Source organism: Macrotis lagotis, chromosome X (genome assembly GCF_037893015.1).
Source record: "Macrotis lagotis isolate mMagLag1 chromosome X, bilby.v1.9.chrom.fasta, whole genome shotgun sequence".
Lineage (NCBI taxonomy): Eukaryota > Metazoa > Chordata > Mammalia > Peramelemorphia > Peramelidae > Macrotis > Macrotis lagotis.
Window position 1 is genome coordinate 669919058 of NC_133666.1, and position 24491 is coordinate 669943548.

A 24491-nucleotide genomic window follows, 5' to 3' on the forward strand; every position below is an offset into this window, starting at 1 on the left:
TGAATCCTCAAAACTATCCTGTGAGGTAGGGGTATTTATTCTCCTCTATGTACAGATGAGGAAACTGAGGCCGGGAGAGGCTAAATTACTCCTCCGGTGATGATCCCTGCTGTCTTCATCCCAGCCCTTGGCTTTGGAAATCATTGAGTTCAAATGGATGGACTGGGTTCCTTCAGAGGGCCTGGGAAGGATACTGGAGAGGATCTGGGAGGGGAGGAGGGCCTACCGTATGGTAGTCTAAACACAGCTTTCAGTGGATTGGCTCCAAGCACCCCACCACCACCAGACTGCTAAGCGGCTGATGTCAGATTTGAACTGTCATCTTCCTGACTTGAGCTCCATCACTCTATTATACTAGGCTGCCTCGCCCGTCCCCATCGTATCCACTCAGAGACCTTATGGGTACAAACTGGGACCACATGGGCATCCCTCGTCCAACGTAGGGGACGAGGGAGGCCCTGCCCTTCCAGACAGCCAGCCTTGAGCCCCGAGGGTCGGATCTTTCAGAAGTCAAGAACCTGCCCCAGACAACATGCAGCTCCTGCCTTGGGAAGCACATCAGGAAGGGGGTGGAAATCTGCAGAGTTATTTAAATCCTTCATTTATAGTCAAGAGCTCACTTGAGAGAGTGGGAAGGTGTGTGAGTAAATACATTTTACACACACACAGACACTCACACACACACACACAAACACTCTCACTCATTCTCAGCTTCTGGCCATATTGATTCCTTGCCACCCCACAACCTTACACCTGCCTCCCCTATCTGGGAACAAGGGGTTCCAGAAGAGGGGCCTCATTGGGGGGGACAAGGGCCTTTCACCCCCCCCCCATCCAGCCTTACCCTCCCTAGCTCGCAGCTGATCTGAGATCCCTAAAAAAGCTTCCAGGATCCTTTTGAGGCTGGCAGTCCTTGGGGCTGCCAGGGGGTTGCAGGTGACTCCAGTTGGATTGTGGGTACAGTTGTAGGTTGCCTCCTTGGGGCTATCCACATACACATAGACATTCTCCCCTACTCTGCTCCTCAGACCTCTAACCTCCTGACCCCCAGCCAAAAGCCCTCAAGAGGTCTCCTGCATCACAGGAAAGAGGGGCCAAAGCTAGGGGTCCACAGCCCCTCGCTTTTCCAGGATTGTAGACACACCAGAAGGTTCAGGTGCAGTCTTTTAATTACTTCAGGTCTTGGGGGGGGGGTCGCATGCCTGATGTCAGACTGGCAGGGAGCAGGGAGAGAATCCTGTTGCCTCCTGGGGGTGCTGTCTCTCCACCCCTACCTGCTTATAGAAAAGTTCTCAGAAAGTGGAGGCAGGACCAGGAAGCTCCCCCAAGCTCACTCCCTCCTGAGCCCCCTTTCCTCCTTTCATCCAATCACTTCACCTCAAAAAACCTCAGTTGCCTCATCTGGGAAATGGGATCAGTGATGATCCCTGCTGTCTTCATCCCAGCCCTTGGCTTTGGAAATCACTGAGTTCAAATATACGGATCCAGTTCCATCAGAGGGCCTGGGAAGGATACTGGAGAGGATCTGGGAGGGGAGGAAGGCCTGCTGTCTGGTAGTCTAAACACAGTTTTTGGTGGATTTGCTCAAGTACACTCCCCACCCCAGACCCCCAACCTGGCCCACTCTCTTCCCTGAGTCACATCTATTGGCTTTAGTGGGACCTCAGAAACCCTACCTGTCCCTCTTTCTGGTATCCATCTCAGCCTGAGCTGCCGAGCCCCCTCCCTTAGGACCTCCCTTAGGACCCCCCCCCCAAGTCCCCCAGTTTGTTCAGGTCCAAGGCTAAGAGACCTGGAAACACCCAAATGGCTTTTGCTGACCCTCCATCTTCCCTGTTTGTTTCTGCCAGTCTCTCCCGGGGCCCTCCTCTGCTCAGAGCCAGCCCATCGTAATTATAGACTCATTAATTACCCTGGTTCAAGGGAGGGGAAGATGGGGCCTAGGTGATTAGCAGGGAGGAGACAACCTTGCCCCTTCTAGGCACCTGGCAGGTTACCCAATTCGCCCTGCAGACAGGTCCCTCCCCTGGCCCAGCCCCCCCTGAGCACCGGCCCCTAGGGGAAGTGGGGAGGGGGGGTACAGGAGGGCGGGCAGGGGGGCCGGATGCTTTCGGGAAGCTGGAAGAGAAGTTGGATACTTGGATCCCAGGGGCCCAGTCCTATTCCTAACACTCTGCAGGAAGGGGGAAACCTTTTTCTTTTCCTTTCTTTTTTGGGGGGGAGGGGAAGCATAAGATAGGGAGTGGGAATCAGACAACCCCCCCATGGGGCTTTTTCCCTTATCCAGGATGGCAGAGAAAGAAAGACAGACAAGACAGATGGGGGGGGGGGGGGAGAAACAGAGAAAGAAAAAGAGATATAGAAAGAAAGGAAAGAGAGAGAAAGAGAGTCAGAAAAGGAGGGAGAGAGAGAAAGAGAGAGGGATAGAGAGAAAGGGAGGGAGAGAGAAAAAGAGAGCAACAGAAAGAAGCAGAGAGAGACAGACAGAGAGACAGACAGAGAGAAAAGCATACTGGATGGGGGGGGGGGGGGGCTGGAGAAAATGTCTTTCCAACTCTCCATTTACATAGGACCCATTTTTCCCCTCCCAGAAGAGGGTCCAGGCCAAAGGCTAGCAAAAATGATCAGTCCCCGTCTGCCTGGGCCTCTCTTCTAGGGGCCCCATGGGACAGCTAAGCAGAGCCTGCCTGCGACACCCCGAATCAACAAGGCCAGGCAGGTGTCTTTCTCCCAGAGCCAGCACGTGGCCCAGCCTCCCTCCTCCTGGCCACGAATCAAACCACTGAGAAATGAGAGTGAGGGAAACCCTTGGCTGCCAGTTCTTATCGCTCAGTTGAGCTTCCTTCTGGAGGCGCAGGAGGACCTTCAAGGGGCTGGGGCCTGTCCTGAGATCCATTCTGAGTTTCCATTCTGACCCAGTCCCAGCCCTGGCTAGACTCCCTGAATTCTAGGCTGGCATCGCCCCACATCCCTCTACTCTATCACCAAACTTTTGCCTAATCTGTACCCTCCCCCTGCCTCCTGGTAACTGGATCCAAGACCCAACACCCGAGAATCAAGTCCAGAAATTTAGAGAAGAGGAAACAGGACTGGGGAGGTTATGTCCTAGAAAGAGGGCTGGAGAAACTGAGACTCTAGAACTAGAGACCTTATGGGCTGCTTAGTCCAATTTTCTAACATCACAGAGGAGGAAAAGTGAGGTCCAGGTCAGCCAACCTGCCCAAGGACACATCAGTAATTGCCACTGAGTCCAGTCCTCTGACTGGAGGGCCAGATCTGGGTCCCATCACTCACCTCCTCTGGCCGCTGGCCCCCCATCTGCCCAAGCAGCCATGGAAGGAGAGTTGAGACATCTTCCCTCGATGCTCAAGCCCAGAATCCAGAGGCCAGAGGAGCTAAGAGATGACGGTTGGTTTTAGACCTAGTCTTGGAGCTGGGGTGGATGGGACCCCTCGCTATGCTGTGTGACCTCCGGGAAGTCACTAGACCTCTCTGAGGTAAACGTAGGGCTGATGACAGCTGGGGGTGGAGGTGGCGGTGGGGGAACCTTACAGTGCCAAGTAGGGCCAAAGCGGAAAGGCCTTAACCTCTTGGGGAGGGTCCTGGACACCCTGGCTCAGTATCAAGGTTTTTAGAACAGGGTAAGACCCTTAATTGCTTACTGAGTGATTAAAATAAAATATAAAGGAAACCAAAGGTTAGTGGAAATAAAAATGTGCTTTTGTTTTCCATCCAGGTTTATGTATCCCCTGAAATCCAAGCCAAGGCCCCAAGTGGGTTTTAAACCCTGGCTAAGTTACTGAGCATGATGGTAGTACCGGCTAATATCACTAAGCTCTTTACAACTATTCCCTCATTTGAATCTAACAACCCTCAGAGGCAGGCACTCTCATCATCACTATATTACAAATAAGGAAACCAAGGCAAACAAATTAATCGACTTGTCCAGGGTCACCCAGCTTAGCGCCTGGGGCTGGATTGGAACTCGGGTCTCCCTGACTCAGATGCTATCCACTGCACCACCTATTTGACAGATGAGGAAGCTGAGGCGTAGTTGGCATGTCTGCATCTGGGTCATCTGCCTCCAGATGCTCAAGATACTAAAGGAAGGTGGGATTATTTCAGAGGACAAAGCTTTGAGTCTTACCTCTCAGGCTCACTGTGGTGACCTTGGGCCTCAGTTTCCTCATCTGTTAAGTGAGACTAATGCAATGCCTGCCCTGGCGCTCTCTCAGGGGAGTTGGGGAGGGCCTTTAGAACAAACAGGAGCTAGTGGCGTTATTGTTTGGCAGTCGAGTGGTAGTCACAGGCCCAAGGCCCCACAGGATGTGACTGGGGGTGGGGCCCAAAGTCCATCTGGAAATGCCTTGGGGGTCCCACAGGGGCCACATTCTAGTCACCCATGAGGTCATACATGGCCCATCTCCTTCCCACTCTCCCCCTCCCCATCTCAGGGCAAGACCCTACTCTTGGCTGAGGGTTGGGGGAGAAGACCCTAGGCTGTATCACTGTTCTTGCCAATGAAAGAAACTGGTTTTGGTTAAGGAGATGGGACTCTTTCCTGTCTCCCAGCCGAGTGCCAACCTAAAAAGACCCCGGGGGGCGGGGGGGAAATAGGGTCACCATAAAGCTTCAAGCTAAGGCAGGATCCACTTGGGCAGATGGGCCTTTAACCCTTCCTCCTTGCCTCCCCACTCCAGTGGTTCCATTAAAGACAGCCTGTTCTTCCCTGCTGGGATCTTAATCAAAGACTCCTGGGGTCAGTAGCCCACCCACAGGGAGCTGACCCCCTTCCATCCTTGGGCCTTAACACTGCCCACATGCAATCTGGATCCATAAGGCCCAGAGAAGTCAGCAAGTGGATGGCTGAGCCTTGTTTGGTGACCCCTTGGCCAAACTAGGGCAAGAACCTTGAAGGAGTGAGCCAAGAAGGGAGATGGCCATTGGCTCTTCCTTCTGTCTCCTTGAGAAGGATAGGGTGGGGGGAGGGCATGGAGAGGATCCCTTAAAACGTCCCCACCGCCGCCGCCCCTGCAGCTGCCTCTGCCTGCCTTGAGGGTCTCTTTGCTCCCCTCCTGCCGCTCCAACCTCAACATCCAGGAGAGTAGCTGGCCTCAGACAACCAAGACAACCTGGGGACCTTGGCCAAGTCACTGAATCAGTTTCCTCATGAGTCAATTGAAGTGTGGGGAGGAAGCGAAAGCCTAGGAGACCCAACTAAACAGAACAGGAGCTTCCCCCGGGATGTCCCAGGTCCTCCATCCCCTGGCTGCAATCTCAGGGGGCCGGGCACCAGACAGATACAACTGTGGGGCTGCCAGGAGTGAGGAAGGCCCAGCTACAAGGCACACCTCCATCCCCTTGGTGGCCCCTAGGGGTAACCTGACTGGGAACAGGACAGGGGCAGAGATGGGTCAAAGAGGAAAAGAAAGTTCCCAAGAAAAGTGGACAGAAGGGAGACAGAAGGAAAAAAGAGAAGAGACTTCAAATTAACCCCGGCTCCTCTGGCCCTCCCTTCCTCTCACCAGAAAGGGCTCTCAGAAATGGTCATGACCTAGTGATCTAGAGATATTTTAAATGGGTGGCACGGTGGTACATTCCTTCTGGCCCACTTTTCCCTCTGCCTCAATGGAGCATGGAGCAGAGTGAGAGGTGGGGAGGCCAGAAGGGAAGCACGGAGCACCCCCCCCAACACACCTCTTTGGAAGCCTTCCATCGATGGGCTCTGCCCCAGGGATGCTAGACTATTCTAGATACACATAGTCAGCAGACTGTTTCTGGGAGGCAAGTTTTCTACTCACAGGCTCCACCTGCAGCCCCATGAGATGGGAGAGCCCTTCACCCTTCACCTACCTCCCCCAAGCTGGGGCGGGGTGAATGGGGATCACAGCTGTTCTACCCTCTCTTCTATCAACAAGAGGAGGGGGAAAGAGATCAGGAAACATCTTTCCCGGGGGACTCTGAATTTCTCTGTTTAAGAAATCTGCCTAAGATGCCAAGGCTGGTAGGGCAGAGGGCCCAGAACAGGCCAGGAACCTCGCTCACTCTCCTATGTTTGGAGTGAATGGCCGTGACCACCTCAAGGAAGACAGAGGGGCTGGGCTCTAGCCGCTGGGAGAACGGGGCCAAGGTCTCCTGGGTCAGTTCCTTCTAAATTTCTCTATCTGGACCAGATCCCAGGAAACTGAGCAGGAAGGCGGAGGAGACTCCTGGACCAAACCATGTCTCTGACATCTATACTCTTCCACAAGAGAAGCACCGAGGGCCTTGGGAAGCACGCTGGCTTCTAGGCCTGGTCCTAGCATTATGTAGCCCTATGACTATCGGCCCATCCCTCCTTTCAGATCTAAGAGCCTAGACTCTCAGGTTTCCAGGCCTGGACACTCAGACCCTCCGGCTTAAGCTCAAGAGGAAGAGGGCAGCAGGGATGCCAACCTGAGCAGGACCCCAAGGGGGACGCTGGCCCGTGAGAGGTCCGGGCGGTCACACTTACCTCATCCATCTTCTCGGAAATGGGAGTCCTCTCCCCAGCCAGCTCCTTGGCTGTGTCAGTCCCGTGGCCCAGAAGACCAGCTGGGTCAGGGGGGCCTGGTTCAGGCGGGGGACGGGGGCCCAGGCCCAGGCCCAGGTCATCCTCCTCATCTGAGTCCGGCAGGGGGGTTGGGCTGATGTCCTCCAGGCCCGTGCTGGAGGGGCGAGAGGAGGGGGTCTGGCCTCGGAAGCCTGGTTGGGAATTGGAGCCAAAATTGGGCAACGGGGAAAGCTGAGAAGAGGAGGAAGAGATGGGGCTGCCCTCCATGCGCAGCTCTGTGTCCGAGTCAGGTTCCCGGAGGAAGGGGAGCTTGGTTCTCTGCTCCTTCAGCAGCATCTCAATGCGGGAATCCAGGCTGTCGTGGGGCTTCTCTGAGGACGATGGGGAGGATTCCAGGGTAGGTGTCCCAGGGCTGTTGCAACGCTCGGGGCTCCAACCAAAGGTGGGGCCCCCCCCGGGCTCCAGGCTGTTCAGCTCAGGGGGTGGTGGTGGTGGTGGAGGTCCAGGGGGAGTCTCGGGTCTCTCTTTGGCCAGAGGGGCAACAACTGCCGGGGGCTCCACTGGGGCCTGCGCCCGGCGGTAATCCCCAGCGTCCCGCCCCCCCTGGGCAAAGGTTGGCATCGTGGCTGGCTCCTCTGGGTGGGGGGCAAACAGGGTGGGAGCCTGATAGGGGGAGAAGGCCGACTTGTAGTTGGAGCTCGTGTGGCCCAAGGGTGCCGAAGGGGGAGTATGGGAATACTGGGGGGCCTCTGACTGGACATGGGGCTTGTAGGAGCTGCTTCCAGCACCCCCAGCCCCGGCGCCGGAGGCAGCAGCAGCACCAAAGGTGTGCTCCGAGGAGCGGAAAGCCCCAGATGAGTTGTGGACATAGTGGTGCTCATGGCGGCGATTGTAGGCGTCGGTAAACTTGGTCTCATGGCGACGGGCCTTGTAGCCCGAATCCTGGCTGTAGTGGTAAGATGGTGTGGGCTGGCGGCTAGAGTAGCTTGAGTCTTGGGAGAAGGGGGTGCCCAGGCGGGGAGTGAGGGGTGTGCACTGCCCATAGGAGTTGGGGGTGTCCAGGCGGCTGCTAGAGTAGGCGGTATCATGGGAGAAGGGCGTGCTGCTGTTGGGAGTGACTGACGCCGAGGAACCCGCTGAGGCCGTACCGCCATCCTTTAGACGCTTCAAGGCATCCGTTAACTGGGGGGGGAGAAAGAGGCATAAGCCACAGAGGTAGCCACCCCACCTTTCTAGACCCTTCTCCGATAAGCTCCCTTCACATGTCACGTACATTAGCCATTCGGTACGTGACATCCCCAAGAGGCAGGGCTTTGTCCTTTGGTCTATCTTGGGCCCCCTGGCCCAGAGAAAGCTCTTGCGAAACATTTGCCATCCCCTGGTGGTGGGGTGAGAACCCAGAAAACCCAAGTTTGAAGACTGCCCCTACCCTGAAGGGAACATCCCTTTCATTCTAGATCAGAGAATGCTACCCAAGCAATTTCCAGCTCCCTGAATCTTTTCCAGGACGATTCTCCACACACACACCCCCCCCATCTCCACCTCCAACCTCTCCCTTTAACTACCAATGCCAGTCTTGGCCAAGCTTCAACAAGGAAGGAGTAAGAATGAAAACAGTTAAGAGCCTGCATCTTATGTTTACAAAGCACTTTTCTCACAACAAATGGGAAAGCCCAGTCACTATCCTTGTACCCATTTCACAGCTGAGAAAACCAAGGCTCAGGAAAGCCAAGTAAGAAAATACAATCAGTCCTTTCTAAGATGGAATAAGAACACAATCTATCTTAAGTTTAGAGTGAGTGGCAAAACCTCAGGCTTTAACTTTGTCTCCTGATATCTCTAGAGCTTTAACAGGTTTGTTAAATCATGGATCCTGAGATCAAAGGGACAACAGGCTAGGAAGTCCTATCCCCTTCATTTTACAGATAAGGACATTGAGGCCCAGGGAGAGACAATAATTTATAAATTAATTTATTTAATAATTTGTCAATAGTATTGATAGAAGGAAGAAAAGGCTATGGGGGGGGGACAAAGACTTTCCTAAAAAAGGGGGCAGAGCTCACTCTCCAGATGCTGTTTTCAACCTCCCCTCTCAATTTGCCTTCATATACCATCCCACCTGGAAGTCTATTTACAAACACTCTCTCTTACACTTCCACACACACACACACACACTCTCTCTCTCTCTCTCTCTCTCTCTCACGAACCCCCCCCCCAAAGTGAGCACATTTGGCCTACTTGGTTTGTTAGGGATTGGGAAGGAGAAGGGTTCTGTAGATTGATCCAAATCCCCTACAGCTGAGACTTGTTTCAAGCAAATTCCTTTTCTTAAAATATTGACAAAAGGGTTCCCTTTAAAGAAGAGCCCTTCCTGAACCCAACTCTTGGGGAAACTGAGGCACTCCTGTCAATTAATTCAGAGGGGCAACTGGAAAGGGAAGAGTGCCTTTAATTTCCAGGAATTGGGGAGAGGGAGGGGGAAAGAAGGATTCCAGAATATGCCAAAAAGTAGAGAGAAGATTGTGTTGGGAGGCCCTTGAGGGAAGTCAACGAATATTTAGTGAGAAAAAACAAAAAGGCAGGTGGCTTGTTTAAGCAACCGAAGAATTAGATTCTGCCTCTCTTCCCCATCAAAGATCCTTCTCTAGGGCAGGGGTCCTGACTGGGGACAGAGCTGGAGGTGAAGGCAGGCTGGAATGGGCCCCATCATAAGAACTAGGGTCCCTGGGGTGAGGGGGAGAGATTTTGCTTGGATAAGTGGCATTCCATGGGCTTCTCCCCGGTCCAGAGATATCTATTGGGTGTGTGTGTAGGGGGAGATATTGGTTAGTACTTAAAGGGACAGAGTATGGATGGGCTTGGAGGCTTTTACCTAAGTTTCTTGGGCAGTTAAAGAGGAATGGGGATTTATTGGGCACCTACTAAGTACTAAACACCTGATCTTCACAACAACAGGAGGGAGGTATTCTCCCCATAGATTAGCAACCAAGTAACTTGTCCAAGGTCATACAGCTAGGCTGTTGGATTTGAACTCATGTCTTCCTGACTTGGGGTCCAGCAATCTTTCCACTGTACCCACCTAGCCACAGGGTCAAAAAGGCCATTAGGATGTGAAAAACTTGAGTCATACAGTGTGAGGAATGGGTTCAGGATCCAGGTATTCCTTCCTCCAAGTTCAGAATTTCTGGCCTCCACTCTAAAGCCACTTCTTTCATGATTTCCCCTCCTATTCCACCCATCTGACAGTCTGACTGTCTGTCTCTCTCTCTCTCTCTCTCACACACACACAGTCTCAGCCCAGCAAGCATCAGCTAGGAGAGAAAGGAAGAGAGTCCTAGAGCCCCCACAAGGAATCACTCAACTCACCTGCAAAGTTTTATTGGCTGTTGGGGAGGTGTCCAGCTCGATGCCTACTGGAAGGGTCTGGGGGGTGTAAAGGCCATTCACCAGCAACTCATAGAATCGCATTCGAGTTTCACCTGTGCAGATCAGGGGGAGGAAGAAGTCGCCTCATTAAGGGAGCAGAGATGACCGGGCCTCTCTCTTACCTCTGCCTTGAGTGGCTGCTTGTCAGGGACCACCCAGGGCAGCCCAGGCTCTAGAGGGACAGCTGTGGAAATAAGGTACAGAGCAGTACAGGAGAAAGATCATGGCCTGAAATCCATTTTTCCTCTCTTGACCCCAACAGCTAAGGATACAGAGGCAGTGGGAAGGTATCAGCCAGGTGGGTGACTGGGAAAGTCACTGCCTTCCTTTTCAAAATGAAAGAGCAAGTCTACATGAGCTCTACAGGCTGACAATCTGACCCTGATGCCTCAGGAGACCTTATTCTCCCTTCCCTGAAGGTCCAGGTAGCTGTGGGGATCCCCCCCTCTTTGTTGGGGTGGACAGCTCTTCTCCCAGTAATTCACTCACTCCACCCAGTCCTCCCCCCTGACAAAGTTCAGAAGCTAAGCTCAGCATCCCAATGTTTCCTCCTTCTACAGAAGTTGGGGAGTCTGAAAGTAATCATGAATTCTTCAAATCAGGGGCTGACTCATTTATCAAGTACCCTATTCTTTGAACTTTTAGTCACACAGTAGGGGTGCTGAGAAAGCAAACTGCTCACCCAAAGGCAACAGCTTTTGATCTCCAGGGGGTCTGCATCCCGCCAGAGGACCTTATAATGAACATACCTACACCAAACATATTCTGGGTGCTGGGATGCCTCAGATCTAGGGATGAGAATGAGTGAGACCAGCTGGTGTCCCATAGATTATTTGTTTAAAACCTTCAAATTGTTGGAGGATAGTGTTCGAAAGAGATCTGAGCTACGGGTAGAAAGCCAGGGGCATATAAACACCACTAGGTTTGGGTTGGAGTATTTTTTTTTGAGGGGGGGGGAGTGGGGTTAGGGTTTACCACACAGTAGTAAAAGGAACCAAATCACATATGGAGACTTGGAAGGAACTAATCTGACTTCATTTTACAGATGAGGAAACGGAGGCCCAGAGATGTGGCTTCCTCAAGCATTAGCAGCAGCCCCAGGTGACACCTGGTCCAGCCCTCACCTGACCAGAAGTTCAAATTCACTGATTAGTGAAATTCTCTGCTCAACTGCAGAGATATGCAGGTCCAAAGATCCCACTAACATTCCTTCCTTCCTCTCTGTTCTAGCATCTTTGGCTGAACCCCCCCCCCCTTCCCCTCACCCCAATCCCTAAAGCTAAAGAATCGTCAAAGCCTTCTACTGCCAGAATTACTGGCCCATGGAGCCTCACAGCTGCAGACAAACCAGACCGGATGGTAAGACCTTAGTTATCCATATTTAGGTAACCCATGACCCCTCTAAGACAGGGTTGAAATATGCAAAGCACCTCCATTCCTTGAGTTACAGTCAACTTTCCTCTTTTCTTGAAATACAAAGTCAGTTCCTGGTATCTTCAGGACTTTTTCAATCAGAGTTCATTAGTTAACAGAATTATGTAGGTGGTATGGGTGGACTATGAATTCTCTTTCTCAGCTTGTTAAGAGATCATGCCTTGAGTCTGAAGAAAAAGGGCTGGATATCTGGACCCAGAGGTTCAGAATTGAAAAGTCCCGGGGAAATTAGAAAGAGGGGGAAGGGAACATGGCTGAGAATGGAAGATGAGCCACTGGTGTCCTCCACCTTCAGTGGACTCTGGCTGATGCTCCTCTGGCTGATCCCTTTGCCCAGCACTGGAATGGACAGTCATTGAGTGTTTGTTAAGGAAACTCAGAATCTAAAAGAATCGCTGTGGCAATCTAGTGCAAGAAGTGTTAAGTCTATTCTATGAGGAGGGAAGAATTTGGCTTTGGGTGGTTTTCTCCCCCTGGATTATTAAGTCTTGCTCTTTTCTCATTCCAGGTATCCACACCAAGGGTGCCCGAAAACTAGAAAGGCCAGGCCTGGTCTTACCCATCACCAGGCAAAGCCCACTCACACCCAGCCAGGCTTTTGCCACCCAGGAAACCACTCAAATGCGGGAACTTTGCCCAGTCTTTCCTGGGTTGGGGGCTGCAGGGGAGGTTTAATGAGGAAGCAGCCACACTCGGTCTCTATTTTCCATTTGGATCTCCTGGGTATGAAAGAAGCTCCAAAAGAGGGGAAAGAAACTACTCTTTTGATAAAAATGATAGGAGAAAGTCCACAGACAGTTCCTGAAGAGTAGGGCCGAGGGATCCTGGGCACAGATGGGAGGGAAAGCCTCTAGGAGCAAGAAGGGGGGCAAACAGGCAACTCTTATCCCTTGCCTCCCCCCAGGGCACCCTCTTTCCTGTTTTTTAAGAGATAGATGATGCATCGACAAGTTTCTTCACCTTGTAGAGGGATTCCTGCAAAGAGGAAGTGCTGCTATCCCTTTAAGAGGGAGTGAGGCAAAACCCCCACGGTTGTCAGCCCTTGTGCAGGCTGCTGGAGCAGCCGGGCTTCATCCTTCCCGATTTATCAATGAAAGAGCTGCCCCCGGTTGGCTACCGGGAGCCGGCTGGGTTGGCTTCCTGTCCTGGAGCCACCACAATCCCGTGCCAGCGCTTTCTTGACAGAGGGCCTCCCCCTTCTTCACCCCCAGCATGGAAAAGCAATCCCCCCCTTTCCACAGATCCAGGCGCCCCAGTAAACAAAAGGGGGCCCCCATGGCACAGGGGATCATTTAAAAAGCAAGACACAAAGGCGGGTAAGGGGGAGCTTCGGAGGCGCTGGGGGAGCAGGGTAAGCCCAACTGGGGCTCATTTTCTGAGTGGTCCCGGTGGGGGGGTGGGGGTGGCCAAGGAGGAGAGCATTGTCTAAATTACAGCTCGTCTCCTAGCAACAGACAACACATTGGGCTCCACGTGATTCTGCCCAGGGGTGGGGAGAGGGGGGCAAAAAAAGGGGAGGAGGCTTCAGAGGGGGGAAAACAGAGCGATGGGTCCAACATTCCCTCACTGAGGATAGGGAGGGAAGGGGCAGGGGGGCGATCGGGAGGAGCCGAGCGCTTCTTCCAGCACCCCCCCCCCAGTCCCTCCGGGCTCTACCCACCTTTAGTGTCCAGCTCCACGTGAATGATGTTGCCCATGACGGAGGTGTTGTGGAGGTGCTGCACCGCCTCCCGAGCCCCCTTCACGGTGGCAAACACCACCTTGGCAATGCCCAGATGCTTCTTGTTCTTGGGGTTGTACAGGATCTCCACCTCTTCCACCTCCCCATATTTCTTGCACATGTCGGTCAGGAAGTTTTCCCTGATGTTGTCATTCAGTTTGGCAAAAGTCACCTGCTTGGGAGGCACCGGCCCCACGTAGAACTCATCGATCTGGGGGGGGAGGGGGGCGGGGACCGGCGGAGAAGGGGGGGGCAAATTGGGAGGTCATCGAGGCTGAAAAACTTTAAAGTCCCGAGGCAGATTCTGGCCCCCCCCAACCATGCCCCCCCCCAGCTTCAAGAGCCGGGAAACAAATAAATAAATAAATCGATATACATTTTTTTTTTGAAATGCACGCGGGCGGGGACTGAAAGCCGAGGATTAAATCGTTTGGAACGTGGAAGTCCTCGGGTTCCGAAGGCAGGGGGGGGGGATATGAAACAGTTTCTCCCTTCTGGCCCTCCCCCTCCTTCCCTGACGTAGGGTCCCCCCAGCTCAGGGGTCTTCCCCCCCTTTAAACCCAAAGGGAGGGCTGATCTCTGGTGAGCTGCCCCCCTTGGGGGCGTCTCGGGAACACGCCCCTTCCAGGCCGGTGGGCCAAAGTACCCAGCCCCCCCCCCCCCGCCCCGGGCTACGGTCCGGCTGGGGGTAGAAATGTTGACAGCAGAAGCCGGGCTCCTCCGGACACACACGCTCGCAGGGACCCGGGCGGGCGGGAAGCGGGGCCGGCTCCTTCCCAACGGCATTTCAGAACTCGGGCCAATCCCCCCGAGTCCCAGCTCCCCCGCCCGGGGCGGGGGGGGGGGGGCACTACCTTGAATTTGGGAACCCGAAGCTCCAACTCCTTGGTTTTGGTCCATGTTCTCCGGACTCGCGGGTCCTCGATCTTCACCGAGAGAAAGCACTGAGTCTGGGGGGCGGAGGGGGCGAAGGGAAGAAGCCGAGTTTGGGATGGGGGGAGGAGGCAGCCCCTGGCCCTCCGGGCTCCCTCCTCCCCCAGGTGTCACAAGTCCGGAGCTGGAGGGAGGGGGTGGGGGAGCTGACAGTTGAAGGGGGGAGGGTTCCCCCTGACGTTTCCCATGGAGAGGGGAGGGGAGGGCCGGCGGCGGCGGCGGAGGAGGGTCGGCCCCCCCACTCACAGCCTTGCTGAAGTGCTGCCCGTCGTAACGGTAGAGTTTGTGCTGCCCCTTCTTGAGCTCGGGGTCGATGATCAACTTGTAACTTCGCCAATGGTGGTTCCTCTTCTCCCCCGACGGGCCGGGCTGCTGGGGCTGCTGCTGGCTGCTGCTCTCCATGCCGTTAACCCAACCTGCCAAACGAGCCGCGGCGAGTTGGGGCGCCCCCCCGGGCCAGCGCGCCCCCCGCCGCCCCCTCCCTCCCTCCGCCGCCCCGGCCCGCCCGGCTCCCCCGAGCCGGGGCTTCTCTGGAGGGGGAGCGAGCGGAGCGGCGGCGGCGGCGGCCCCGGCCCTCCCTCCGGCTCCCGGCTCCCGCCCGCCCGCCGCCCGCCGCCCGGAGCCGGAGCCGGGGCCGGGGCCGGGGCCGGAGCGGGGCCGGGCCGGGCGGGGGGCGCTCACTTGAACTCTGCTTCTGGGCATGGTCCTCGGCGCGGCCGCTCCCTCGCCCCCCGGCCCGGCTCCCGCGGAAGGCCATGGCGCGGCTGGGGCGCGGGGCTGGGGGTCGCGGGCCGCCGCCGCCGCCGCCGCCGCCGCCAGCCCGCTCCCGCTGCTCCTCCTCCCAGCCACCCCCCCGGCCTGGCTCCGCCGCGGCCTCCGCTGGCCTCTCCCGGGGAGGGGGAGGGCGAGCGGGAGGGAAGGGGAGGGGAGAGGAAGGGGGAGGGGGCCGGAGCCCCTGCTTACATCCCCGCCGGGCGCCGGCCTCCCTGCGCGCCCAGCCTCTGCATGGTGTTCCCCGCGGGCGCCGAGGCTGGGCCGCCCGGGCCGGGGGCTGGCGGCGGCGGCGGCCGCGGCGGGAGCAGGCGGCTGGCGGCGGCGGCGGCGGCGGCGCGGCTCCCAGGCCCCGCACATCCCACAATACACCGCTATGGAGCCCGACCCAATCTCTCACCCTCCTCCTCCTTCCTCCTCCTCCTCCTCCTCCTCCTCCTCCTCTCCGCTCTCCCCCTGGCGCTCGCAGCAGCTGCGCCGCAACACCCCCCCCAGTCAAGGCCACCCCCCAGCCCGCTCTCCCCCAGCCTGGGGCGGAGGCCCGAGGGCCTGAGCTGGGGGGGGGGGGGAGGCCCCGGGGACGCGCTTTTAATTAATGCCTTTTATTATCTCTGGAGGAGGATCGCGATTCTGACCGGGGTGGGGGGGGGAGGGGAGGGGGTTCCCTTCCCCTCCCCCTCCCGAAGGAACTCGGGCTCCCCCGGGCCCGCGGGCTCCCCCGGGCGCAGCCCGCCTTTCCCTTCGGCCTCCCCCCCCCACTGTTTTCCAAGCCGGATGGAGCGGAGGTGGGCCCGCCTGACTTTGGGGGGACCCCCCCCTCCGGGGCCCAGGCTTCCCACATTAGCCTCGGGCTGCCACCCCCGGGGGGCGAGGAGGCCCGCGCCCTCCCCCCGCCGCCCGCTTTTCTTTTTCCTTTAATCCTTTTAATTTCTTTTTTTTTTTTTTTTTGCCCTCGCCAGCTCGGCCCCTTCCCCGACTTTCCCCAAACTCGACCGAGTCTCCTGCTACAATTCATTTTTTTCCTTTATTAAAGGGCCTGGGACTGGCGGGGACCAATCAGCGCGCAGCTTCCATTTGGTCGCTTCTACCCCGAAGCACCCGGCGCCGCTTCTCGGTTACACTAGGACTGGGGGGAGGGGAGGGGAGGGCGCAAGGGGTGGTTTTTTCCCCCCTTCCCCTCCTTCCTTCTTCACTCTCTCTCCCTGCCTCCGCCGGGCCGAAGGGGAGGCTGTCTGTCTCTCTCGGGCTCCGCCGTGGTGCGTCTCATATTGGGGGGTATTTGGGGGGTTTGTAATCGGGCCGCGGTGCGGTAATTGGCTGATTCAGGGCGCCAGGGCCCTTGGGCCAATCAGCGTGAAGCTTCTATGGGGCTTGAGTTATTAGACGCGGCTCTCCAAACATCCGTCATCAGACAAGCCAAGGAGAGGCCAACATTCAGGGAGCCATTTTTCTGCCATGGAAGTAAATGGCCAAGTGGGTTTTCCTTTGTTCCAAAAGGGGGAACGCTTTTCCTTTTGACTACCACCAGCCAGTGCAGGATTGCCCCGTGCTCTTGTCCAATGTTGGTCACCAATGCTAAAGGACCGATGGAAGAAGGAAGACTTCATTTCTCTTAAACAATGATTTGGGATTTTGCCTTTTTTCCTCCTTATGACCTGGAATCCATCTTTGTCTTGTATAACTAGGTCATAACCCACCATTCACGTTCAGCAGTGTAAAAATTCTGAATCCAAAAACCAACCTAAGTAAATAACATATTTATTTGCTTTTTTCCTTTTTTATTTTGTGGCTGGGGGTGAGGGGTGGGGGGGGGGAGCTTGAGCTGTCTAATCTGTATCCTCTGGACTGAACAATAAATTTTTTACTATGTATATAACTTCCTCTATTCACCCCTTAAACCTGGCCATCTTATTAACTCCTCTCCTTCTCTCTTAACAAGGTAATGTTTGAGATGTAGAGTTTTAGGAAATGATGAATTCTGGCCAAAAAACTGTAAGCCATTATGTTAATGCCGTTCTTTTCAATTCTGCTCTGTTGTAAGTACCCAGTCCCTTCTGTCCGGATTTCAGTTCAGTGTTCATGTGAATGTTACCGAAATGTCCTCCTTTCCGAGCCTCCTTCTATCTGCATGTCTTGTCTTTGTCTCTCCAGTCGCTGCCTGGAAGGAGCCAGCTGGAGCTTTGTACGAATGTTTAAGTCCAGGGATGGCAGCTGCCTTTGTTCCCAATGAGCTGGTCCATCTCCTTTAAGCAGACCTCTTTTTTGAGGGCGACAGCTCTGATTTCTCTAGTCTTGGGGGGGTTGGGGGGGGAGAAGGGAAGAGAGGAGAAAGCCCCACTCTTGGGCAGAGAGTGGTCACAGGAACCTAGACTGAACCCCCTTCCAACAAGCCCCAAGCAGGGGCTGCCAACCGGCATGTTGGAACTGGGCAGCCTCCTTCTCTGGTGGTTGGGGGGCACCGGGGTGCGAAGTGCCTTGACTCTCCTCGTCTCCCCTTTGGGGGGTTTTTTTCCCTTTTGTCTCTGAAATGTCTCTTGATGCCCTCGCCCTAGCCAGCCCCGGCGGTGAAGCCCAGCCAGCCTTTGGCCGAACTCGAAGGCGAGGAATGCCCTGCCATTGTAGCTGACAGGTGGCGACCCCCCCCCAAGATGAGGATGGGGGTCCGGGCAGGCCGACGCCACAAAATGGTGGGCTGCAGCACCCGGGTCCACCTGGCAGCCTCCGGTAAGTGGGGACGTGCCCGAGCGAGGCGGGGAGCAGGCCCCGCCGCAGTGCCAGGGCCAGCCCTGCCCGGCGCCCCGGCCGCTGGGGGGGGCCACCATGGACAGCGCAGGGAGACCCGGGCCGGGGCGCTTCCCGTCGGGACCGAGGGGGCTCCGGGGGCTCCTTCCTTCTCCCCTCCCCTTGACCCCCACGGCCCCCCCCCCGGACCTGCCCGTTGGAGGGGACCCTCCATGGGGTTGGGGCGGCTGTGTGAGCCCCCTGGGGAGGGGGCCCCCGTGGGACCCCCAGGCCAGCTTTGCCAGGCCGGCCCGGGCGGCCCGGGCGGACCAGGGCTCGGGCGTCCATGTTGGCGCCATGACGCAGCAGTCTTTCTTCCCCGGCTCGCTCTCCGCTCTCCGCTCCCTCCCTCCCCCTTCCCGCCCCGCCGCGCTCCAGTTTTATTCTCAGGTTCCGAGAGCGCGCCCGGCCGGAGCGGGCGGGCGGGCGGGCGGGGGCCGGGGCCCCTAGTCGGTGGGGCCGGCCCGGGCTCGGGGGGCGGCTTGCTAATGGCCGCTTCGAGCTCGGCTCTGTGGCTCCGGAGCAGGAGGGCCTGCCCCGGCCTGCGGGGGGCTCTGGCTAGCTCATGGGGGGGGGGCTTTATTTATTCATTCGGGGTGAGGCTCTGGCTTTCCCTGGCCCGGCCCGGCCCGGCCCCGGCCCCGGCCCCGGCCCCGGCCCAGCCCAGCCCCGGCCCAGCCCAGCCCCGGCCCGGCCCGGCCCGGCTCGCCGGGGAAGAAAAGGCGGGCGCCATTTCGCGCTCCGGAGGCGGCGGCCGCGGCGGCTGGCGCTGGAGGCGGGGGGAGGGGCGGAGGGCGGTGGCTGCGGTGGGGGAGGGGAGGGGAGGGGAGGGGGGCGGGCGCAGTGGAAGCCGAGAGCCCGGGCCGGGCCAGCCGCCGCCTCCTCCCCTCCCCCGCTGCCGCCCGCGCTCCGCTGGGGGAGGGGAGAGCCGCAGACAAAGGGGAGGGGGAGGCGGGCGCTGGGGGAGGGGTGACCCTGGGAGCTCCCGCTCCTCCGCCGCTCTCCTCCTCCCTCCCGGAGCCTGCTCTGCCTCGAGGCTTCCTCGGGCACCCAGCGGGGACTGAGCCCCCGGGCTCCCGAGGCAGATGGGGGGCCAGGGCCTCCCTGCCCTGGCCGGTTCCCCCAAGGGGCAGCCCCACCCCAGGCCGGCAGCGACCCCGGAGAGGCAGTGGGGGGGGGGGGCTGGGTGGGACCTGGACCTATTGGGGGATGACCTTGGCTGTTCCTCCCCCTCCCCACACCCCCCCCCTTCCCAGTCAGGATGCCCAGAAACTCGGGGCTCACTTGGATCCCTGAGACCCAGCGAAGCAGGCGGAGCCAGCCCGGGGTAAGAGTGAATGCCCAGGGACCCCCGGCCACATGTTCCATTATTCAGTCTAGTTCCTTCAAGCCCATCTTAGCTTCAGAAACATCGTACCCCACGATCTGGGTGGGGCCGGGGCTTGGCACGGGGCGCACCAAGCCAAGCGCTTCCCTTTCAGTAACTGGATGTCTGGGGACTGGATTCCAAAGAGGAAGACCTTGGTTTCCCACTTATTGTGTGATTTTGGGGGGCCCCCCTTCCCCTTCCAAGCTGGGCTTCAGAGGCAGGGCATCCCCCCTTTGAAGGCCAGCCCCTAGAGGGAACTGGAAGGAGCTCTGATTTTGGGGAGGGGGCTTGGGAAGCCCACTGGTGGGCTCCTTCACGCTGATTTCTCCAGTCGGATGCCACTGGGTAAGTCCTTCGCTCTCGGAGCCTTTTTCTCCCTATGTGGGTGGAGGGCTGAAGCAACCTTGGAAACCAGTTTTATAAATGGCAGCGGCTTCCTGCCTCTCTTCTCCAAGTGACAAGGCCTTTGGCGGCTCCCTTCCTCGGCTCCCCCCTCCCCATCCAGTCCCTCCACTGACCCTGGCATGTCCATTTTTGCTGCAGAGAATCTTGTTCAGAAATTATAAGACTTCTATCCTGGACTTAAGGATTCCAACTCCACAATAAAAACAGGAAAAACATGTTTTGTCTTTGTATGTTTGCTCAGTTCTGGATCTGGCCGTAAACAACCCCTCCCTCCCCCAGCTGGATGAGGCCCTATCTTTCCCCAGGGCCTCCCAGAGCAGTGGCCAAGGTCACCAAACCTTTGGAGCCGTTCAGATTCTTGGCCTTTTGGCCTTGGCTTCCCCCTCCCCCATGGCCACCGAGGCCTGGAAACCCATTCCTGATCTTCAGCAGCCCACCCCCTCAGCTGAATTCCTCTGAATTTGCTTCCCTGGTTTGTACCAGAGCCAAAGAAGGGGGTCTTGTTGACTACCCACGGCGGCTCCATCGATGGACTCTTCCGGGGCTGGGTGGATTTGGGGGGGGGGGTTGTTTTGGCTTTTTTTTTTCCTCCTCTTCATGGTGGAAGTAGACAAAGAGTGTGACTTCTTGTGGGCTGAACTCTGCAGTCTGGAAATGTTGGGGAAGAAGACCGACCTTAGCCCACGAGCCACCTTTGGGGGCTCTAAAGCTGCCGTGAAGTTCTTCTGTCCAGAGGGTCTGGACCCCTCTGACTTAACCACCAGCCAAGAGATGGAAGAAAACCATCAGGACTCTCGGCTCGCCTAGCAAGAGCTGGGCCGGACTGGGCCCCCCATTTTCCTGGCAGCTGGGTCATAAGGTAGGTAGCCTGCCTGTCTCTTACCCACGTGGTGTTGTGCCTCCAACCTCCCCAGTTTACTTTGAAAGGAGTCTGAGATGAGGACGGAAACGAATCCCCAAACTAAAGCAGCAGTGCTGCCTCTGGGAGGGCCCCTCGCTGACTGGTGGAGCCACCGTGAACCTGCTCGGCCGGTTTCTGGTTCCTGCCCTTCCTTCCCCTCCCCCCTTCCCCTCCCCCCCCCACCACGGGGTGCGTACTTGGCAGGGTCTAGCCACCCGCCTCCCCGCCCCCATCTCTTCTGCCATCCTCGGCCTGCTACCGTATTTACTAGCGTAGGGATGCCCCTGCGGGGGGAGGAAGGGGATGTGACCTCTTGGATGGTCTGGCCCGGCTGTTGGAGGCAGGGAGGTCAGCCTGGTGACTTTACGGTAACTTTCTCTCCTGCTCACCCGGTCTCTAAGAAAATGGATTGGGGTGGGGGATGGGAGGAGAGCTGCGGAAGCCAGCCAGTTTTGAGCCCCAAGCGGCCCTCCCCGGCCCCACCCCCCCCTTACCCTTTGCAGTCTCCGCCTTTCTCTCTCCCTGGGCCCAGAAAGCATTTTAGATAGACATGCTGTTTAACAACTTACTAAAAGGTCTATCTAATCCAATTTTGACCAGAAGAGGAACCTGAGGTTCAGGGTGCCCCTTAACAAGGTTCAGACTTCCAGTATTAACTGATTTCCTTCCTTTCTGAAGCCTTATTTCCCCCAGAATACTTAAAACACCCTAGGAGGTGGGGGCTGGGGCAGTTGTCTATCTCCCGTATCTCCAGTAAGTGGCCTACCCAATGTTTAAAAGTCTAAACTTAAAGGGAGAGAGGGGTAGGATTAAAACCCAAGACTTGGGATCATTCCTTTAGACCTGCTTAGCACCCTGCCCCCCAACCGTAGCAGAGAGGGAAACTAAGTGATGGATTTGCCTTAGTCTGAGCTCAGGTTAATATTGAAGGGGCTTCAGAACTCAACTCCTTTTTACTAATGGGGAAACTGAGACTCAGAGAGAGGAAGGATCTGAACTCAGATCTTCCCACTTCTGGTAGTGTTCTCTACCTCTTTGACACTGTCTTCTCCGGAAGGTCTTCAGTCTCCCACCCTTAGGCCTTAGGCATAGGCTTGGTGACCCTCTCCTCCCCTCCTCTGGGTGGAAGGGGACTAACTCCTGTTCTGGGAGAATCCCCCGCTCCGCTTCGCTTCTCTCAGGGTCCCCTGCAGGTTTGGAATCTCCGGGAATAAGGACTTTAGGATCCCCAAAGCTCCTGGGGTCCAGGCCAGCTCTGCCCCTTGGACCCTTCCCTTTTGGCCTCGGTCTCGTTATCTAGTTACCATAATACCAGTCCCCTGCTGGGTTCTATTTGGGAGGGTCAGCTGAGATAATGGCCTGCGGAGGGCTTTGAAAAGCCTTAGGCAGCTTTTTAGAAATGCAAAGCTCTGGTATTCTAATTTCAACCGTGGGAGGGGCTGGGGAGAGGCTTCTGCTGATTCCAGAGGTCATGGGGAGGGGTTTGGGGGTACCCCCCCTTTTAAGTGGAGCTGAAACTTGGCTAGGTGGGGCATAGGACCCAGAGCCCACTTTTTGGAGCTACCCCCTTGGAAGGATGTGCTAGTTCCTGAGGTTAAAGGTTAACTGGGGCTGTGAGCCCTCCGGGGGTGTGAAATGATTTACCCCACCCCGGGCTGGTCTCTGAAGTGGGGACTCTAGTCCAACCCTTTCACCACTTGTTAATGAGGGCCCCTTTGCTGGGGTTGGGTAACTCATAAACAATTAAAACAATTCCTTGCTAAATTGTGGGAGGTTGCCTCCCCGTACCCCTGGAGTTCAGAGAAGGGTTAATGGGGGTGGGGGGGAGACCAGTTGATCCAGGCTCCCTGGGCTCTCTTTTCCTCTAATTCTGTTTCCCCCAGTCTTCTGGGGCAAGGATCCCCAGGTGAATTTCTGGGAGTCTGTGATTTTGGATGGAACAAAAAATTCTGATTTCCTCCTTAGGGATTTTTAAATATTCTGAAATGGGGTCTCATAATCCCCCCCCCAAAAAAAAAGTTAAGATCCTCAGAGTCAGCAAGGTATCTAGACCCTGGGCTTGGAGTCAAAAAATACCTGGGTTCAAATCTTACCCCAACACTTGCTGGCTCTTACCCTAGTCCCTTAACCCTCAGGTTACTCATCTGTAAAGTGAAACATTGGACACTGACCTCTGACGTCCTGTTAGCTCAGAATCTCTGATCTTTTGCTCCCCCTTTTTCTTCTCCCTCTTTTTTCCCCTTTCATTTCTCCCTTTTCCTATGAGCCTTTACAGCTGATGGTCCTTGAGTCCACCCCCTCGTGTTGTAGAAGGAGAGATTAATTATTCCAAGGTCTTTTAGATAGGAACTGCTAGAGGAATTAGGATTTGGGTTGTTTGCTTGGTTTTGGTTTTTTTTTTTTAGGAATTGGGATTTGAATCCAGGTTTGTTGATTCCAAAGCTAGCTATGTGATTTAATCAGTTTTCCAGACTCCTTTTCTCTTCCCCTGAAGTAACACAAATTATCCAGGCTATGGCCCCAGAACTGGGGTTCAGACTTGTGACCTCTGACTCCAGAACAGGAATTTCTAGCACTTGACACCTTGCCCCCCTCCCTGTTTTCTTAGTGGTTGGCATCCAGGTTCTGGGTCATGCCAGACCTCAATTCATCAAAGACCTAACCCAACCAGGCTATTCCTGGACTCCTCCTCCTCCTCCCTTTTTTTGTTTCTTTATTTTTGCAAGGCAGCCCAGTTGAGTGACTTGCCCAAGGTCACAAAGCTAGGTAAATTATTAAGTGTCTGCAACCAGATCTGACTCCCCGGTTGGTGCTTGCTCCACTGAGTCACCTAGCTGCCCCTATTCCTAGTCCCTTTTGTCAGATGTCAAATGGGCTTCCATCACCAGCTCAGTGAGAAATGCCCAGGCAAGTAGAGTCCTGGGCTTAGAGTTAGTAAATGTGAGAACTGAACCCCAGAGGTGTCTATAAAATTGGGATGCTGGCAGTAGTAGTAGTACTAATAATAATAAGCTTACTAAGTGACTTCTGAACTGTTTACCAGTATTATCCCACTCGATCCTCATCACATCCCTGAGAGGGCTATGCCTCATCTCTATTTCACCAATTGAGGAAACTGAGAAAAATAGATGGGCTACTTGTGCAGGATCGTCTTCCCTAAAATGTGGAATTTGAACTCAGCTTTCTGACTCCAGGCCAAGTCCTCGGGGCCCAATGGCTCCTCCTAGAGGACCTATCTCACAGTGTTATGACAATCAAATGAGTTCATAAATAAGTCTTTGTAAACTTTAAAGCCTTATGGGAATGTTTACTAACACTGAGATTCTGTAATCTTGAGCCTCTCTTAGCCTCAGTTTCCTCATAAGTAAAATGGGGATAATGATCTTCTTAGCATGTCCCTCAGTGAATAATGAAGCTCATATGGAACATAAACTCATGCAGAGTACTGTGTGTGGTTTCTGGCCCCTGTCTAGTGGTCAGTCAGTTGTGGCCACCCTGAGGCCACCTTCTCCCTGGGTGACACACCCCTCATCCTCAGCTAGTGTTCAATGGAGGAAGTTACTGTGATGGGCAGAGGTTAATTTTCATTTGTGTTTTCAGAGGTTAGGCTTACCTGGGCCAGAAACACATGACTATGTAATCTACACTGGGCAAGTCCCTTGAGGGGCTTAAGACTGTCTGTTTGGAGCCAGTGGTGACCTCAGGTTACCTGGTCTAACCCCCTTCCCAAAGTCACACAGAGGAGGGAGCAATCTGGACCTCCAATTTAAGTCCTTTCCATTATTCCACACTGTCTTCCCCATCCATCCCATTTTAGGCCTTTGTTTCCTTATTTTCAAAATTAGGAAGTTGGACCAGGTGATCTCTGAGATCCTCTTCTGCCCTCAGTGCTCAATGAGGAGACAGTGTAGAGCTATGGAAAAAGAGCCCTTGCTTTGAAGAGAAGAGCTGAGTTCAAATGTGACTGCCATTTTCAACTTGTAAGGTCCAGATGACAGGGGTTCCATCCATAAAAAGAAGGGGATATGAGAAGGCAGCTCTGCAGAAAGGGGAGGTATTCTGGGCCTGGAACCACAGACCCCAGTTAGATTGTGGCTCAGCCACTTACTAGAGGAGTAACCTTGGCCAAGTCCCTTTCCTCCAGGCTGCTCTATAAGAAAGTGTTGGATTAGGTGGCTTCTGAGGTTCCTTCTTTGCCCGGAATACCGTGATTCATTCA

The 24491-nt window shown here is 55.7% G+C and overlaps 2 protein-coding genes across 9 annotated transcripts in view; one reads left to right on the forward strand and one right to left on the reverse strand.

Moving 5' to 3' along the window:
- Window positions 1–15105, reverse strand: part of SETD1B (SET domain containing 1B, histone lysine methyltransferase) — a 37247-nt gene extending 22142 nt beyond the window's left edge. For 3 of the 4 annotated variants that reach the window (XM_074205569.1, XM_074205570.1, XM_074205568.1), the window contains exons 1-6: window positions 14727–14847; window positions 14292–14461; window positions 13967–14062; window positions 13053–13323; window positions 9899–10011; window positions 6494–7714 (exon numbers count right to left, since the gene is read on the reverse strand). In XM_074205569.1, coding sequence (XP_074061670.1) covers window positions 6494–7714; window positions 9899–10011; window positions 13053–13323; window positions 13967–14062; window positions 14292–14461; window positions 14727–14802 — 1947 coding nt within the window. In that variant the 5' untranslated portion in view covers window positions 14803–14847. Of the gene's footprint in view, window positions 1–6493; window positions 7715–9898; window positions 10012–13052; window positions 13324–13966; window positions 14063–14291; window positions 14462–14726; window positions 14848–15008 lie in introns of those variants that run through there. The other variant, XM_074205571.1, reaches the window with a different exon arrangement.
- Window positions 15106–15137: 32 nt separating this feature from the next.
- RHOF (ras homolog family member F, filopodia associated) overlaps window positions 15138–24491 on the forward strand; it is a 58844-nt gene continuing 49490 nt past the window's right edge. Inside the window, exons 1-3 of one of the 5 annotated variants that reach the window (XR_012472262.1) lie at window positions 15143–16561; window positions 17369–17540; window positions 18854–20230. The gene's annotated coding sequence lies outside the window, so the exon portion shown is untranslated. Of the gene's footprint in view, window positions 17541–18446; window positions 20231–24491 lie in introns of those variants that run through there. The other 4 variants (XR_012472263.1, XM_074205575.1, XM_074205573.1 and 1 more) reach the window with 4 other exon arrangements.